Consider the following 19,540-nt stretch of genomic DNA (forward strand, 5'->3'; position numbering starts at 1 on the left):
CATAGTAGCAGTAACAGTAGTAGTAGTAGTAATTTCAGTAGCAATAATAGTAGCAGCAGTAATGGTATTAGTAAAAAACTAGTATAACACTAATAATAGTAGTAGTAGTACTAACAGAACAAGTAGTAGAAGAGGCAGCAGTAGTAGTAATAGTAATAACAGCAATAATACTAATCATAATAGTGACAGTAGGAATTGCAGCAGTGATTGTAGCTGTAGTGATAGTAGTAGCAACAGTAGTCATAGTGATAGCAATAATGAGTAACAGCAGTAATTCTAGTAGTAGAAGCAGCTGGAGTAGCAGCAATGATAATATTAATTATAGTTGCAGTAACAGTAACAATAGTATTAATAATAGTAGTAGCAGCAATGGTAATAGCATAGCAATGGCAATACTAGCAGTAATACTACTAGTAGTATTAGTAATAGTAGTAGTAGTAGTAGCAACTGTGGTTATAGTAGAAGTAGAAGTGGTAGCAATAGTAGCAGCAGTAGCAGTAGTTATGGTAGTAGTAGCAGCAATAGTAATACTACTGGTGGTCATAGTAGCAGCAGCAGTAATAATGATACTATTAGTAGCAGCAACAGTAGCAGCAGTTTTATTCTGCTGTTAGCTCTTACTTGGAAAGCTGCCTCTGAGTGGTCTTGAGGGCCGAGATGGTTCTGTCGGCCATTCCGCCATAGCAAAGGGCCAGCTCCTCTACCTCTGTGGTTCCTGGCTTGAATAAAACTCTCATGCCACTGGTTACCTTGGCAATGTCATCTTCTCTCCGGGAGGCCTGCTTGAATGCTGAGAAATACTCCCCCTAAAAGAGAATAGGAAGGTGCCTGTTTTCCACCTTGCTTTGCAGGGGCTGCAAATGGAAGACCCAAACCACAGGGCTATGAGGTGGGGTGAGGGGATAACACCATCACACATCAGTGTGTGAACTGGCCCCAGGAATCAAAGATCAGACATAACTGATTACCACCTGTTTAGGAGAGGTTCCAAACAGCATTCCCAGAAGCTGGAAAAAAACCAGGATTTCTCCCTGCTAGTCAGAAAAGCTGAGGGTCAGGGACAAAGTAGAACTCGGTGGTCTCCATTGAACAACAGCTGCAGGGGAGGAAGTGTGCTTTCACAAAGGCTCCTCAGAGACCCCTCATCCCCCTTACCTTCCCCACCCTGGTGCCCACTATCAGTGCCCCCCCAGCCTCTCTGGGGACTGAGACTGTTTGGCCCTTGGCATCCTCTGCTTGTGGCCTTCACAGTGCCCTCTCCAATCTGCCCCTCCCACCAGTCTGTTGGCATCATTCAGAAATCCTGGTGAAAGAACCCCGGGCACAGTGGCTCACGTCTGTAATCCCAGAGGCCTAGGCAGGAGGAGTGCTTGAAGCCAAGTGTTCAACCAGCCTAGGCAACATAGTGAGGCCCTATTTCTACAAAAAAAGAAAAAAATTGCCAGGTGTGGTGGCGCACTCCTGCAGTCTCAGCTACTTGGGAGGGTGAAGTGGGAGTATCACTTGAGCCTGGGAGGTTGAGGCCGCAGTGAGCCATGATCATGCCACTGCACTCCAGCCTGGCCCAGCAGGCAGGGTGAGATTCTGTCTCAAAAAAAAAAGAAAAAGAAAAAAGAAAAGAAAAAGAAAGAAAGACAGAAAGACAGAAAGAAGTCTTGCTAAAAGAAAATATCACTATCACACTATGCAACCATCACTGCCCTTGCACTTTAAACACATTTTCCTTCCTGGGTTTGAGCTAGGATCTGTCTTTAAGGATAGGAGGAGAGCATGAGTTATTTTCCAGGTAAGAGCCACCTGACTTCAAGCTCTTTCTGTGTCAGGTTCCTTTTGAGGTCTGTACTCACTCTGGCACCACAAATTCTGTTGAACAATAAAATTAGCATGTTTAGGGAGAGGAGATCTATTGGAAAAAGCACAATGAGGCCCACAGTTGAGGCCCCCAAATAGCCACAGGCTTTTCTCTGAAGAAGCCATGGAGCCCCCTCCTGATGACATCAGCCTGGATGTCAAGCACGGCTCTGGGGCACTGAGCCCAGAGTTTGACCTTTGTTCTGGAACAGAGGTCCCAGGTGCTCACTCCCAGGACTGTGCCTGTCCATGGGGACATTCTTTCTGGGGTACAGTGAACTGTCAGTGTCAGGTTGACAATATCCTTTCTTGAGAGTTTCCTAATTCTGGGTATTAAAATCTCCTTTCTTTTACGGAAGGATGTATTTTGTTAATGACCATACCTGGCAAATAAAAACTGAATAGAGCTACACCTGTTTCCTCCCCCTTTCATCGCTCACAATTAAAAAAAAAATTACTGAACTGTGAAATTCAAAACGCTGGGAATCACTGCTCAAAATGGTCTATACAGACAAGCTAGAAAACCATTAAGAAACCACCTCAGGGATATAATTGCTCTAATTTAATTAGCATTCTCATTAAGGAGGTCAAAATTACCAAGGGCAAAACATGCCTTAGAACACTCACTAAAGCGCCGGCTGTGGGAAACTTCACTCTCCCTGACAGCGGCTCCCCGAGCCTCTCCCAGATGCCTTTTCTGACAGGCCCTTTTGGAATGTGTTCTGAGCTGGTAGCTGCTAGGAGAGGAAAGACCCACACCAGGTCAAGACATCACAGGCCCCAGGGAACAAAGAGTAAGGCAGCCAGTGGTGCCCAGACCTGCCCCGACAGGCCAGAAAAGCCACTCATGAAGCAGGAATCCATCCGCACCAATCCACGGTGAGGTCACCGAAGCAACACCTCATCAAGTCTAAGGTCAGCATATGGTCTGAGCCACAGGCAGCTGCTTCATGCAGCACATGAACCCCACATTCTTCACCACGGAAAAGCAAATTTCCTCTGACATGGGCAGGAAGCCTTGACAGCTAGATGTGTTCTTGGAATTCTGTTGTTAGCTGCTGGTCATCTCCACTGGCTTCTAGGCATCACCAGAAACCTTACGAATTATTTATTTTCAGTCCTCACAATAACCCGTATAGTAAGTGACATGGTGCCCATTTTACAGATGAGGGAATTGGGGCTCAGAAAGGTGAAATGACTCACTCAGGACTAAGTTTCTAGCTATCTGGTTCCACAGTCCATGCCATGTGCACTCCTATCCTGCAACTTCTCATTGTCCAGAAAGGAATATGGTTGGTTCAATAGAGGCAAAGTTCAGAGAGAAAAATCATCACTGTAAAGATTGAGAGAGGCTCATGTTGGTCCCTGAGGCAGATTCTGATCTCTTTGTCTAGAGCCTGGCAGTAGGACTCATTTGAGCAGAGCCTGGAACCACCGCCAACATCTCACCTCCCTGCTGTAGGGGATCTCTATGGAGAGCAGTATCTCCTCCGGGCTCAGCAGGGTCTTTCTGTAGCCAGGGAAGAATGTGTGGTCCATTGGAACAGTTCTCCTGGTGCCTGTACAGAAGCAAGATGAAGAGGAGCCAACGTGAGGGACAGGCTGGGAACCCCATGGGGAGCAAAGGGCAACCATCAGTGGGATTCTTCATGCTGGTCTCCAATGCCCACAGTCAGAGGGAATGACTGGCACAACTGGGGCCAAATCCTCCATTTGAAATCCTTAAGCATCCTTAAGCAATAGTGTGCTAGTGAATCTTTAACGACCAGTTCCGTGTGGGGGAAAAAGCCCTGGTTTATAGCATTTGCCAATCTGTGTGGTGTAAATACTTCCAATAGCCAATTTCAGGCCACCAAAGTTGCATCACTGAATGTGAAACTGGGAAGAAGGCGGGAAAGAGCACAGCAACCCGGACTGCTCTCCTCTGTAGGGGTTGCTTACAAGGCTGACCCTTGGGAACTTGTACTTCAGAAGGGTTCCCAGTGCTCCATGATAGAGCAGCTCACTGTGCCTAAATTATCTGTACAAACAATAGTTTATGCTGAACCCCTGCTTTCCTTCTGGGAGTCTAGACTTTGGGCACATGCTAGTAGAGGCTGCCTATATGACAAGCTCCTGAGAAAACCCCAGGCGCTGAGCCTCTAACAAGCTTCCCTGGTAGGCAAGGCATCAATTGTGTTGTCACAACTTATTGCTGGAGGAATTAAGCATGCACTGTGTGACTCCACTGGGAGAAGTCTCTGGAAAATTGGGCCTAGTTCCTCCAGACTTTGCTCCCATGTATCTTTTCCCTTTGCTGATTTTGCATCCTCCTGCTATAATAAGTCATAGCCCGGAATATGACGGCATGCTGAATCCTCTCAGCGAATATCAGAGCTGGGGTGGTTTCGGGGACCCTCTGACAAGGCAGAGATTCACAGGAGCACATAATTGTACGGCATGTCCACCGTACAGACAGACAGAGGCAAATAACTCCAAGAGCACTGATAACAGCAAAATGAAGTAATTAGGAAGCGATGAATTTTGAGTATTTATTCCTTTTGTTTTGAATATAATTTATTTCATTGTAATTTTATACAACTTTATTTTTATTTTTATTTTTATTTTTGGAGACAGGGTCTCACTCTGTCACCCAGGCTGGAGTGCCGTGGCGAGATCTTGGCTCACTGCAACCTCCACTTCCCAGGTTCAAGTGATTTTCCTGAGAGCCTCTCAAGTAGCTGGGACTAAAGGCGCACACCACCACACCTGGCTAATTTTAGTGTTTTTAGTAGACATGGGGTTTCACCATGTTGGCCAGGCTGGTCTTGAACTCCTGACCTCAAGTAATCCTCTCACCTCGGCCTCTCAAAGTGCTGGGATTGCAGGCATAAGCCATCGCAACCTGGCCTGATTTTTATTAATAACTGTTTCACAGATGGCTCACAGAATTCCTGAAGATCCAACAGCAGGCTGTGGTGAGCCAGTGCATCCCAGCCCCAGTACCCCAGTAGGTAAGGCATCCAGATAGCAGTACCTGCTGTGAATTCTCTACAAAGAAAAGGTCCAGCTTTCCTGTCCCCCAAACCGGGTACATTTTCCTTGCTTCCCTGGATCCAGACCTTAGGGAAAGCTGGGTCACTGAACTTTGAACTCTGTTCCTCCAGAAAATGACCTATCTGGTGAGACTTTTCTCCCCCAAGTCCTTCTTCCTGGACCTCTGCTTCAGGCAGCTCACCTCTGGACACAAGTGTCAGCTTGGCCCCACTGGCCATGAACACAGGGTTGAGGTCGGAGATGGGGCTGGCAGTGATGATGTTCCCTCCAATGGACTAAAACAAGCAGAGAGCATGCAGTGAGAGCCCACCCCAGGAAACCCCTGCTCACGCAGCAGGCTTCCGAACCCAGGGCAACCAGGTGACCCCTGCTGCAGGCAGACCCCTGAGGACCTGTGTCCACTGTAGTCACAATAACAGCACAGTGAGAACTTAGGCATTCTGAAAAATGCGCAAAATTTGAAATCAGAACACTTGAGATTGGATCCCAACTCTAAAATTTTAGCAGGGAAGCCCCTTTAAGTGTGTTTGTTTGTTTGATTGATGATTTCACCCAACCTTTTCCCGAAAGGATTGAGGTGATTTATCACAGAGGCCATATAGAGTTAATAAAGTAGAAGATAAAGATCAAGGAAAGAGAGGAGGAAGACTTAAGGTTGAACAATTTGCCCTACTTGGATCTGAACTTCCTGGTAACTTGGCAAAAAAAAATGTAAGAAGAATCAGATACAGGGTTCTCATTATTCAAAAACAGGAAGAAAATCAGTTGCACAATGACAACAAAATTCTTCCTGGAAGTAGATTTTAGCAGAACTAGGGAACTCGGTAGCGTTTCTGCGTTTATATCTCCTAATCTATCCTCAGAAGTGACAGGTACTTGGGGTGGGGGCTGGGAGGAACAGGTGTAGGCTGTTTTGTTTTAATTTTAAAAAAAATTAAAAACGGCAGGGATAGCTTTTCTTCCAACACCATAAACTGTTGTGAAGAGCTTCCATTGGCATAGGGTGTTTGAATGCCACCATTTGCAAACTGGGAATGTGGGGACTCGTCTGAAGGCTGACTGAATAATCAACAGGTGGATTCCTCCCTCTGTCGGAGGGCTCTGTCTCTGGTTCTCCCCATAGCTCGGAAAGGAAATTCCCCTCCCAATTCTGGCTTCTCCCTAGCATATCTCTTATTCACCTACTGTTTGGCTCAGCCAAGCTCAGGAAAGGGGAGGGAGGCAGGAAGCCTCATCTCTGCAACCACAGCATGAAGCCCATGAGTCGTGGAGTGCGTTTCCCAGGGTGCCCCACAGACCACCTTCATCAGAAGCACCTGAAGAGCTGGGCTATCTCCCAGACTCACGTATCAGAATCTCTGAGGTTGGGGCCCAGGAATCTGCACTTTAACAAGCACTGCTCCTCCCAGGCAACTCTAAGCACTAAAGTTTGAGGCCCACTGCACTGACGCAAGTGAGAGTCTGGCCGCCCTGCTTTCAGATGAAAGCTCCATCCTACGGGCCTCGCTTGCTCCTGACAGCGACTCACCGCCACAGACTTGACCTGCTTCCCAGCAAACCAGCGCAGCTGCTCCAGGACCCCTCTGAACACCTCCGTCTTTTGGGCAGGAAGCTTAGCAACGGCATCAACCAGGGTCTTTTCCACAATGCTCAGGGGGCAAGCAGCTCCGAAGGAGATACCTGGGAACACATATTCGGAATCCCAGCAATTCTTCCCACAGTTCAGAAGAGGCTTTCATGCACAGCTCCTCTGAAGCTTTCCAGCAACCCGAGCAAGGCTGAATCAGGACTCACAGCTTTACATGGATGAGGAAATTAGGGCCCAGAGCGGTTGAGTGACTTAACCAATGCTACACAGCTAATAAAAGAGCCAGTACTCAAGCTTAGGCCTCTTGATCCTACAACCGATGCTCTTTCCTCTAAACCAGTAGTTCTCAACTCATTAAAATCAGAATCTCTGAAGGTGAAGTCCTAGCATGCTTTTCAAAAGCACTCAAGCACAACCCCCACCTCCCTACCCCCGGATGACTGATTCTAATGTGTAGCCAGAATTGAGAAAATGATGGAAGATCCCACAGCCTCTTGCCCATTGGCACCCTACCATGGATGTTTGGTGGAGAAAAGGCAGTGAATGGGGTCTCTCCCGCTTTTCCCCATGCAAGACGAGCCCCAGGAGAAGCAGGGGGCAGCCAGAGCCAATGGGGAGGCCACCCTGACACCTGTCACCCATTGTGTAACCTATCCCCAGCCTCATAGCCCCTCCATGAGCTTGGAGTGAACCTCCCCTTACCCTCGGGTCCATGTTCTACTGAATTCAGCTCAGGGATCCAAGCTGGGCAGACGATCATAGGAAACAGCATATTCTTGAACTTCATCTCAATGCCTAGAGAGAAACGAGAAGCTGAAGTTGTAGGCCCATTGTTGTATCACCAGGGCAGGACTTAGCAGCTTTTCCTACCATTACACACAGGATATATGACATATTCACAATCATAATATGCTCCCTGGTGACTGTAGGTGTCTGGGAATAGGAAACTCAGTAAACCAGGGGTGGGATTAGATGTAGTCTTTGGACTGTCCGCCCAAAACTAGGTCTTTCTTTCCCTCTCAAAAAACCTATCTGAATTCAAATGAAATGAGTTTCAATTCACTCGTGTGTGTGTGTGTGTGTGTGTGTGTGTGTGTGTGTGTGTGTGGACAACATTAGGAAACACAGGAAATTAAGGTATGTCAGGAACCCTTCCAAGCACTTTCCCTATTTTAACTTATTTAATCCTTACAACAACCCTACGAGGTACCATGATTTTTCTGTTTATAGATGAAGAAGCTGAGGCACAGAAAGGTTAAGTTTCTTGCCCAAATCACACAGCTAAGAATAACCAAATTTCAGTACTGGAATGGTTATTCATGTTGGGGTATAATCGTAATAAAAACATGAAAGTTTAACATTAAAACAAAAAGGAAAATGAGAAGGAAAACTTCAAATCTGTCCTCCAGGTCCCAGCAACTTTTCTGAGGTCACACATCCAGCAAGGGGCTGAGCCAGGCCTGTGGGATTCCACAGCCAGGGGCCTTTGCAGGAACTGGAGTGTACAGGGCTTTCTGGTGGGCTCTAGGTAGTCAGTGGGGCAGAGGGGTAGGGTGCAGAGGCAAGTAAGGTCAGGGGGAGGTGAGGATGGGCAAGAAGACCTAGAAACACCCCCAAGCCCCCTGGCAGCCCCAGGGCAGCCTCCCCGGCCCTTACCAATCTCCGTGTTCCCCACCACCAGCTTGGCATCAGGGTACTGAGCCTTGAGGTCCAGCAGCTCCTTGAGGGTTGAGGCCTGTATCCACGTCACACGCTCCCCTTCAAATCGCAGCTGCTTCCGAGGAGTGTCTTTCAACCTCTGGGAAATGCAGTTTTCTTACTACACTGTCTCCCTCTTCCTACCATCATTCCTCTTATAAATTGCTTTAAGTCCACAATGGGATGTTTTACTGACATTCAGAATGAAAATATCTATCAGGAAGAAGCAAGGGGAAGTAATATGTTCAAAGGCAGGAACTCCACTGGGACTATTAAATATATGCTTAGTCTTTACAAGACCTCTATGAAGGAGGCAGTATGAGCCTCATTTTCACCAGTGAAAGAAGATCCTGAGGGTCAAGGAGGTTATGGGACCTGCTGAAGGTCACCTGCCATGAGGGGTCCCCAACAGATCTGGCTGAAAGCCCAGATTCCTTGCAGTTCCCCTTACTGTCTCCAGGGGGCACCATGGACAAGGCATGAAGAAGGAAGGAAGGAAGGAAGGAAGGAAGGAAGGAAGGAAGGAAGGAAGGAAGGAAGGAAGGAAGGAAGGAAGGAAGGAAGGAAGGAAGGAAGGGAGGGAGGGAGGGAGGGAGGGAGGGAGGGAGGGAGGGAGGGAGGGAGGGAGGGAGGGAGGGAGGTTTTGTTATAGGGAAGGAAGGAAGGAAGGGTTTGTTATAGGGAAGGAAGGAAAGAAGGAAGGAAGGAAGGAAGGAAGGAGGAAGGAAGGAAGGGTTTATTATAAGGGGATGCCTAGGAAGGCTGGCTTTAGTGCTTGCAGGATGACACTGGGCTGAGAATGAAGCCCTCAAATAAAACTGCCGGTATTTTCAAAGTTTCACAGTCCAGAGAAAGATCTGCTGGTGGCCTACTGCAAAGCCATTCTCTCTGGCCTGCTGAAGCTACAAGGCAGTTTTCATGAGCTCAACACCCTGAGAAGCACACACTTCAAAAACTCCGAGTGGCTTGATTCTTCTGTTGCCATAAATATTAGAGTGACGGTGATAAAGTGGGTGTGAGGGGGTTTCCTTAAGACAGAACTGTGAGCTGCAGATCATGTCCTTTGAAGAGAGCTCTCTTTTTTGTTGTTTTGTTTTGTTTCTTCTTAAATAAATGGATTGCTTATAGAGGGAATAGGTTTATTGGGGTGCTTATGTATTAGATATAGGCAGGAGATCAACAAATGGTTATAGTGCACCTGCTATGCTACACAGTGTGCCCAGAGAGCCAGTCCCTATCCTCATGGGGCTTGTCATTTAGCAAAGAACACAGACATCGAATTAGTAACTGTAAGTGTGACACACATGAACAGAAGTGCAGGGACTGTGGGCACACATAGCAGAGACTCAACCTAGGGGGTGTCAGAAAGTGGAAGGGAAATTTAAGCTGAAACCTAAAGGACAAGAAAGACACAAAGTTCCCAGTGGGTATGAAAATAAAGCAGGTTTCCAGGGACTCACAGTACAGACTCGGCTGGGCCTGTCCCTGAGGCATCACCTACCAGCAACTCTGGGGGAAAAATGGGCTCCTGGGTGGGATCCAGGGGCGTGAACTCCTCTGGCTTGAATAAAGATGGTGAGAGACTGACCTACGGGGAAAGAGAACAGTAGATGGGGCAGTATCCCCTCCTTTCAAACACCCAAGAGGACCAATTCAGCCTTTCCTTCCAGCCAGCTCATTCCCAGCCCCCTGCAGGGTGCAAGAGGAGCAGGTAATCCCTGGGAGGCAGGAATGAGAGGGTCTCAGTTAGAGGAGGTGGGGCTAATGTGCATCATCACCATCGCCATCTACGAGGGCAGACTACGTAGTAGTCTACGTAGACTTGTCTACGGTGAGTCTGCCATCGCTGACTCACCGTAGGTTCCTTTTCCAGCCCCCACTCCCAGGGACATGGAGCTTGTGCACCGACTCCTCTAAGTCTCAGATTACCCCCAGGCTTCCAGGGGGAGAAGAACTCACTTACCGAGTGGTCTTTCTTCTGGCTCATGCAGCAGTTTGGATTGTTCCCATCTCCTTCACAGCATCCACCACCCTAGAGAGATGATGAACATCTATCTGCACAAGGGTATTTACAAAGAGTATTCACAGAAGCTAAGGAACCTAGATTATTAATATCCAAAACACTCCAGCTCTGATGCCTGTCCCAGCATGAATAGCAGGGGCATCCTACCTGCCTGTCGTGCGGAGTGGAGGCCTCAGCTACATTCCCTCTTGCTTGGCTAACGTAGATTAAACAAATAGGAGCAACAAGGTCACTGAATTTCAGGAAATTTTATCCATAAAAACTAGGTCCTACTTTATCAAAACCTATCCCTTATGCCCATTTCTCTTCTTCAGTGCTGCTTCCTCAGGAAGTGTCTATGAGGGATATTCCCATTGGCTCTCTCAAGACTCAAGAGGCTCAACTTCCAGACCAGTGAGGTTCCATGGGGCGTGGCTGGTGTCTCCCAGGCTGGACTCTCTGCGGGACCCTGCCAAGGATGTCCAAGATGGGTGCTGGGCCCAGCACTGTGTCCAGCCAGTGTGCCCAATGGCCTCCCTACTGCTTATTAGGCACTTCTTCCCAGAAAGGTAAACACTCTTCATTGCTCGCTGTGGGTCTGTTCTGGAGGAAGTATGCAGGTCAGACCACCCAGCATCTCTGGGGAAAGACTTGTTCAGGATCTCTTGGGATACCAGTGGCAGAGCACACACAGAGTCTAGAATCACTACCTCCCAGCACTGAGGCATTGCAGGGTGGTGGAGGGGCGTGCTCAGCTGACCGATCTGCAGCTCAGGGCTTCAGAAGACAGAGTCCTGGAGTTGTGCTGAGATGAAAAAGTAGGGAAAACTCATAGGCTCTGCCCCAGGCACTGGGGTAGTCAATTCCTGAAAAAGCAGGCCGGGAGCAGTCCTTCTGCATGTCAGCCACAGGAGACACCATACCGTGTTGGCGTTTCCCAGAGGCTGTTTCACAACTCAATGACTTCCCCAAGAAAGCGCTCACGGGACGCTGGAGGTGTGACCTTGGAGGAGTTGTAAGCAGGCAGGCGGTGGCATCAGGAGAGAAACGCCCCACTCACCCCACCACCTGCACATGCTGCTCCGTGTACAGACTCTTCCTGCATTCCCAGCTCCGGCACTGGACGCCAGACCTGCTCTGTCCATTCTGAGCCTCCCCCCAGCCAGCCACCTTGTACTTCCCCTCTTTATTTAGACAGAAAGAAAGGAAGAGAGGTTTCTTAGTGCCTCTTCTCATGTTTCTTCTTGGAGGAGTGAGGCATGGAAATGCCCCGCCCTGCCTGAAGTGAAAGTCCTGAACCCCACTCACCTGGCCCTCCTGAGGAAGGCCGTATTTCACAGAAGCGCCTTTTCCAGACAAAGTGCCGGCGCATTATTACTTAGGTCTATTTTCTTGATAATTCATTGGTGTGTTAATGACATAAATTACTGTGATGTGCAGTGATGCGTCACTGCCCTCCAGGTCTATTGAGGTTGGATAAGACTACATTTTCTCATCCCCACCCTCTTGAGATTCCTAGTTTACTAAATAGGCTAAGACTTCTGCTCTGGTGCCTTTAAAAAAAAAAAAAAAAAAAAAAAAAAAAAAAAAAAAAAAAAGCTTTATTTTTTAAGAGTGGTTTAAGGTTCACAGAAAAAACTGAGTGGAACATATAGAGAATTCCCAAATATCCCCTATCCCAACATATATGCACAACCTGCCTCACTTCAGCATCCTCAAAAATGGTACATTTGTTACAATTGATGGACCCACATTGACCCATCATTATCACCCAAAGCCCATAATTTATATGAAGGTTCACTCTTGGCGTTGTACATTCCATTGGTTTTGACAAATGCGTGATTACATGTGTCCACCCTTATGATATCTTACAGAATAGAGTTGTACTGCCCTAAAAAACCTCTGTGCCCTGACTATTCATCCATCTCTTTCCCCTAATCTCTGGCAACCACTAGTCTTTTTACTGCCTCCATAGTTTTGTCTTTTCTAGAATTTCATAGAATTGATATCATACGATGTGTAGCTTTTTAAGATTGACTTCTTTCACTTAGTAGTAGCAGTTAAGGTTTGTCTATGTCTTTTCGTAGCTTGATAGCTCCTTTCATTTTGGTACTGAATTAACATTCCATTGTTTGGACGTTCTACAGTTTATTCACCTACTGAAGGACATCTTGGTTGCATCTAAGTTTTGGCAATTATGAGTAAGGTTGTTGTAAGCGTTCCTGTGCAGGTTTTCATGTGGCAATAAGTTTTAAATTCATTTACGTCAATTCCAAGGTGTGTGATCACTGAGGTGCATGGTAAAACATGGTTAGTTTTGTAAGAAACTGCCAAATTGTCTTCCACAGTGGTTGTGCAATTTGCATGCTCACCAGCAATGAATGAGAGTTCATGTTGCCCCACATCCTCACCAGAATCTGATGTTGTCGGTGTTTTGGATTTGACTATTCTAATAGACGTGTGGTGGTATTTCACTGCTCTTTCAATTTGCAATTCCCTAATGACATGTGATGTTGAACTTACATGCTTACTGACCATCCATATATCTTCTTTGGTGAGTTAGCTGTGCAGGTCTTTTACCCATTTTTTAATTTAGTTGTTCATTTTCTTATTGCTGAGTTTTATCAGTTCTTTGTATATTTGGATAAGTAAAGTACTTTACAAGATGTGTCTTTTGCAAATATTTTTCTCCCAGTGTATGGCTTGACTCCTCACTCTTCTGTTATTAAATTTTAATGAAGTCCCAGCTTATAATTATTTCTTTTATGGATCATGCCTTTGGTGTTGCATCTAAAAAGTCGTCATCATTCCAAGGTCATCTAGGGTTTCTCCTATGTTATCTTCTAGGAGTTTTATTGTTTTACATTTAGTTTTATGATTCATTTTGAGAAGGGTATAATGTCTGTGTCTAGATTCATTTTTTTTTTTGTATGTGAATGTCCAGTTGTTGCAGCTCCGTTTGTTAAAAAGATCATCTTTGCTCCATTGTATTGCCTTTTCTTATTTGTGAAAGATCAATTGACTCTATTTATGTTGGTCTATTTCTGGGCTCTCTATTCTGTTTCATTGATCTCTTTGTCCGTTCTTTTGTCCATTCTTTTTGTAGTATGGACTGTGTCCATACTACACTGTCTTGATTACTGCAGTTTTCTAATAAATCTTGAAATTGGATAGTGTCAGTCCTCTGACTTTGTTCTCTATTTTCCTTCAATATTGAGTTGGCTACTCTGGATCTTTTTCTTCTCCATATAAACCTTAGGATCAATTTGTTGATAGCCAAAAAATAATTTACTGGGATTTTGTTTGGGATTGCATTGAGTCTAAGTTGGGAACAACAGACATCTTGACTTGTTCAGTCTCCTTATTCATGAAAAAGAAATCTCTCTCCATTTATTTAGTTCTTTGATTTTGTTCATCAGAGTTTTGTAGTTTCTCTCACATAAATCTTGTACATACTTTTTAGATTCATACCTAAGTATTTCATTTGTTGGGGAGTACTAATGTAAAACATAAATGATAATGTGTTTTGAATTTCAAGTTCCACTTATTCATTGCTGTTATATAGGAAAGTGATTAACTTTTGTATTACCTCTGATTCTATCTTCTGGAAGAGATTGTAGAGAATTGACATAATTTCTTTTTTAAATGTTTGATAGGATTTACCAGTGAATCTATCTGGGCCTGGTGCTTTCTGTGTTAAAGGTTATTAATTAAGATTCAATTTCTTCAATAGTTATAGGCCTATTCAGATTATCTACTTGTATGAGTTTTGGTAGCTTACGTCTTTCAAGGAATTGTTTTATTTCATCTAGGTTATCAAGTGTATGAGCATAGAGTTGTTCTTAATATTCCTTCATTATCCATTTAATGTACATGAGATCTATAGTAATATCTTTTTATTTTGATATTAGTAATTTGTATCTTCTCTTTTTTTTCTTAGTTAACTTAGTCAGAGACTTATTAATTTTATTGGTCTTTTTAAGGAACCAAATTTCAGTTATGTTGATTTTCTCTATTGATTGTCTGTTTTCAATGAAATTGATTTTTGCTCCAAATTTTATTTTTCTTCAGCTTACTTTGAATTTAATTAGTCTTTTTTTTTCTAGTTTTCTAAAGTGGGAGCCCAGATTACTGATTTTATTTGTATTTTATTTTTTATTACTTTATTTATTTATATATTTGAGATGGAATCTCGCTCTGTCACCCAGGCTGGATGCAATGGCGCAATCTTGGCTCGCTGCAACCTCTGCTTCCCGGGTTCAAGTGATTCTCCTGCCTCAGCCTCCTGAGTAGCTAGGATTACAGGTGCGTGCCAGCATGCCTGGCTAATTTTTGTATTTTTAGTAGAAACGGGGTTTCACCATGTTGGTCAGGCTGGTCTTGAACTCCTGACCTCGTGGTCTGCCCACCTCAGCCTCCCAAAGTGCTGGGATTACAGGAGTGAGCCACTGTGCCTGGTGGATTACTGATTTTTAATCTTCCTTTCTAATATATGCATTCAATATTATAAATTTCCTACTCAGCATTGTTTTCACTGCATCTTATAAATTTTGATAAGCTATATTTTCAATTTCATTTAATTCAAAATATTTTAAAATTTCTCTTGAGATTATCTTTTTGAACCTCTGTTCTTTTGAATTGTGTTGTTTAATCTTCAAGCATTTGGGGGTTTTCCAGCTATCTTTCTGTTATTGATGTCTAGTTAAATTTCATTTTGGTTTGAAAGCAGACATTGTATGATCTCTATTCATGCAAATTAAATTTATAAATGTGTGTTTCATAGCACAGAATGTGGTCCATCTAGGTGAATATTCCACATGAGCTTGAGAAAAATGTCTTCTCTGCTGTTTTTGGCTAAAGTAGTCTATAAATGTCATTATATCCAATTAATTGATGGTGCCGTTGAGTCCAACTATGTCCTTACTGATTTTTCGCCTGGTGCTGTCCATTTCTGATACAAGGGTGTTGAAGTCTTCACATATAATAATGGATTCATCTATTTGTCTGTGCAGTTCCATCACATTTTCCTCATGTATTTTGAAGCTCTGTTGTTAGGTGCATACACATTAAGGACTGTTATGTCTTCTTGAAGTATTGATTCCTTTATTATTTTTAGGGCCCCTCTTTTTCTCTGGTAACTATTCTTGATCTGAAGTTTGCTGTGTACAAAATTAATATGCTACTTCCACTTTCTTTTGATTAGTATATCATGGTCTACCTTTCTTCATCTACTTAGTTTTAATCTATGTGTGTATTTTTATTTAAACTAGGTTTCTTGTAGACAGCATATAGTTGGGTCTTGTTATTTTCATCTACTCTAACAATGTCTGTCTTTTAAATGGTATATTTAGATCACTGACATTAAAGGTAATCATTGATACAGTTGGATTAGTATCTACCATATTTGTTATTGTTTTCTATTTGTCATCCTTGTTCTTTGCTTCTAGTTTTGTCTTTCACACATTTTCTGACTTTTGTGGTTTTAACTGAGCATTGTAAATAATTTCATCTCCTTTCCTTTCATAAAATATCGATTATACTTCCTTTTTTCTTTTTTTTTCTGGTGGTTGCCCTAGAGTTTGCAGTATACATTTTTAACTAATCCAAATCCACTTTTAAATAACACTATGCCACTTTACAGGTAGTGATAGTATCTTATAATAACAAAGCATTTCTAATTTTTCCCTCTTGTTTGTTTTATCATTGTTGTCATTCATTTTACTTATACACAAGCACATATATATATACATCTGCACACATAAACAAATGCATTGTTGCTATGATTATCTTGAACAAATTGCTATCTGTTAGACCAATTAAGATCAAGAAAAATAAAAATTTTTATTTTACCTTTACTTATTCATTCTCTGATGCTCTTCCTTTATGTAGATCTGAGTTTCTGGCCTACATCATTTTCCTTCTTTTTAAAGAACTTCTTTTAATATTTCTTACAAGACAGGTCTACTGGCAACAAATTCTCTCAAGTTTTGTTTGAGAAAATATTTCTCACTCGCTTTTGAAGGATACTTTTGGAGGTTACAGAATTTTAGGTGCTTTGGTTTTTTCTTTCAACACTTTCGGTATTTTACTCCATGCTTCTTGCTTGCATGGTTTCTGGGAAAAGTCAGATATAATTTTATCTTGGCTCCTCTGTAGGTGAGGGGTGTTTTCCTCTGGCTTCTTTCAAGTCATTTTTCTTTACCTTTGATTTTTTGAAGTTTGAATATCACAGGCCTTGGTGTAGTTTTTGTTTGGTTTTGGTTTTTTTGGTATTTATCCTGGTTTGTGTTCTCTGAATTTCCTGACTGTGGTTTAAAGTCTGACGTTAATTTTGGGAAATTCTCAGTCATTATTGTTTCAAATATTGCTGCTTTTCCTTTCTCTTTTTCTTCTTCTTCTGATATTCTCATTACCCATATGTTACACCTTTTGTAGTTATCACACAGTTCTTATTTGTTTCTGTTTTGTTTTCATTCACTCCCTTTTCTCTGTTTTTTGGTTTTGAAAGTTTGCATTGTTACATCCTCAAGATCAGAGATTCTTGTCTCAGCCATGTCCAGTCTACTAATGAGCCCACCGAAAGTGGTCTTCAATTTGGTATAAGTATTTTCAATCTCTAGCATTTCTTTTTAATTCTTAGAATGTCCATTCTCTGCCTAGATTATTGATCTGTTCTAGTACGTTATCTATTTTCTTCCATTAAAGCTCTTAGCATACTAAGCATAGCTTTATAAAATTCCTCTTTTGTTAATTCCAACATTCCTGCCCTATTTGACTCTGGTTCTGCTACTTGTTCAGTCTCTTCAAATTGTGTTTGCCTTTGACTATGCCTTATAATTTTTGGTTGAAAGGTGGACATGATGTACTGGCTAAAAGGATCTGATGTAAATAGGCCTTTAGTTAATTTATTGGTAAGATATGAGGGCGAAGTATCGTATAGTCCTAGGATTAGTCTCAGTTTTTTGGTGAGCTTGTGCCCCTCGCCTGTGAACTTCACAAGTGCTTCTCAGGGTTTTTTTTTTCTCCATTTGGTGGGAGAGGATGGCTGGAGGGGGCTGGGCTTGTGTATTTCCCTTCCCACGGGTGAAAGACTAGCGGGCGGGGGGTTGCATATTTCCCCTCCCCAAGGTAGGTTAGGCTCTAATATAACCTCCGAAGTTTAGGCTGTGGTAAAATAATTTCTCCTGAGGGCAGGCCTTTTTAAGAAGAACGGAATACTCTGGTATATTCCAAAATGGTTCATTTTTCCCACTCCCTACCAGAAACACAAGGAGATTTTTCTCCAGCATTTACTGTGAGGACCTGGTGGACCGCCTGGAGGTAAAACTCACAAAGATGTAGAGCACCCCCTCCATGACTACATCCCCCTGTAGTTTATATCCAGGTATAAACTCCAGCAGTTCATCAGTTAGTACTTACATCTTCCTATCCTGGCAAAGATTCCTGCAGAGGTTTTTGCTCCTGGGTTTCTGCTCTGATGTGCCATGTCTGCCTGTCTGTCTCTCCAATTTTTTAGACAATGAGTTGTCCTGTGACCTCATTCCTCTGATGGATCTAAAAACAATTTTTTTTTTTTTTTTTTTTTTTTTGAGACGGAGTCTCGCTTTGTCGCCCAGGCTGGAGTGCAGTGACCGGATCTCAGCTCACTGCAAGCTCCGCCTCCTGGGTTTACGCCATTCTCCTGCCTCAGCCTCCCGAGTAGCTGGGACTACAGGCGCCCGCCACCTCGCCCGGCTAGTTTTTTGTATTTTTTAGTAGAGACGGGGTTTCACCGTGTTAGCCAGGATGGTCTCGATCTCCTGACCTCGTGATCCGCCCGTCTCGGCCTCCCAAAGTGCTGGGATTACAGGCTTGAGCCACCGCGCCCGGCCTAAAAACAATTGTTGATTCTTCAGTTTGTTCAGCTTTTTTCTTCTTGTTTAGATGAAATAAAGACTCCTAAGCTGCTTACATGCCAGACCGGAAACTGGAAGTCTTGCTTGTACCTGTTTAATGGTTCCTCCATTTCTTTCCTTGTCGCCAGATAGGTGTGGTCACTTCTTGCTGTGAGCAGTGTGCCCACCTCTACCTGACCCTCCACACACTTTCTAGTGCGTGCTGTGGACAGGAAAACTAGATAACCAAGTTTGTTAGAGCTGTGTGTAAAATAAAAGTAAAAAGGCTCTGAAGAAACATCTTGGGGACCTCCAATGAGGAACATACATTAGCTTCTGAGCACCTTTTGTGTGTCAGGCATTTTGGCTGCTCAGAGCTCTCAGTCTTGCTCTGCTCTATGCTGTAGGTAGCTGAATCGAGGGAGGTAAGTGCTGCATGGTGAATTCAGGAGCCATTTCAACTTCCAGGAGGGAAGGCAATTGATAATACTCAAAAATCCTTCTCTTTTGAAAAATTAAGAGGACTGGTTACATTTTATCACTTTGAGCAGGTTCTAATGAAGTAAATAGAGGCAAGATTAACAATCCCTGATTCTCAGGAAACACTGAGTAACTTGGGAAGATTATATAGCGGCTAATGGAAGAAATGTACCAGCATTATAATTTATAGTTCCCATTTATTGAATAACCGAAATGTGCTAGGCATTGTTCTAAAAGCTTTTCAAGAAGTACCTAGTTTTTATAAACACAGTAAGGTAGATATTCTAATGAAATCACCTAATGAAATCACCATTTTATTAGGTTGATGCAAAAAAATTACAGTTTTTTCCATACTTTTAATGGCAAAACCACAGTTACTTTTGCACCAACCTGATAGAAACAAGGAGACTTGCCCAAGGTCGGACATCAATTAAGTGCATCAAATTGAACCCAGGTCTGCAGAATCTGAATTTGTGCTTTTAGGCATTTTCATTTAATTCCACACTTGCTAATTCTTCATCATCAGCAGCATTAATCAGAGTGTGGTGTTTTCCATCCTTATAAGGTCCTGTCTCCATGTCTACCCACCCCTTCTTGGATTATATGCACACAGCACTCTTTCATGACGTGCCAACCCTAAAGGTGAGTGGAAAGCATAGGAGTCTGTAACTCCCCTGGACCCAGGATCAAATCGAAATGAGATGGTTTGATTTGGAGTCAGGATTAACTTGGCCCAATTGAGAAGTCAGATACAACCTGGGGGAAGATTAAGCCAAGAAAGGAGATGCCAGCTCTCTTGCCTTCCTTGCCAGATGGCAGGTGTGTGTATGTGTTTATATAATCAATGCCCACACACCCAGCTGTGACTTCTCACTCAGAGTTATATGAACACTGCAGGGGTTCACAAAACTGTCTGGAGATCAAATTACCAGTTTCATAAGCCCAACAGAGTGCCAGCCACAGAAAGCAGCCAGGAGAGCAAAGGAGGAGGGGTGCAAGTGCTGAGCAAGG

At 43.6% G+C, this 19,540-nt stretch overlaps 1 protein-coding gene across 2 annotated transcripts in view; it reads right to left on the reverse strand.

Moving 5' to 3' along the window:
• Window positions 1–19,540, reverse strand: part of LOC105479696 (xanthine dehydrogenase) — a 77,337-nt gene that overhangs the window by 40,741 nt on the left and 17,056 nt on the right. For both annotated transcript variants that reach the window (XM_011737823.3, XM_011737824.3), the window contains exons 7-14: window positions 10,137–10,205; window positions 9,675–9,761; window positions 8,132–8,273; window positions 7,178–7,270; window positions 6,416–6,567; window positions 5,069–5,162; window positions 3,301–3,410; window positions 622–806 (exon numbers count right to left, since the gene is read on the reverse strand). In XM_011737823.3, coding sequence (XP_011736125.1) covers window positions 622–806; window positions 3,301–3,410; window positions 5,069–5,162; window positions 6,416–6,567; window positions 7,178–7,270; window positions 8,132–8,273; window positions 9,675–9,761; window positions 10,137–10,205 — 932 coding nt within the window. The remainder of the gene's footprint in view (window positions 1–621; window positions 807–3,300; window positions 3,411–5,068; window positions 5,163–6,415; window positions 6,568–7,177; window positions 7,271–8,131; window positions 8,274–9,674; window positions 9,762–10,136; window positions 10,206–19,540) is intronic.

The sequence above is a fragment of the Macaca nemestrina genome, chromosome 13 (assembly GCF_043159975.1).
Source record: "Macaca nemestrina isolate mMacNem1 chromosome 13, mMacNem.hap1, whole genome shotgun sequence".
NCBI lineage: Eukaryota > Metazoa > Chordata > Mammalia > Primates > Cercopithecidae > Macaca > Macaca nemestrina.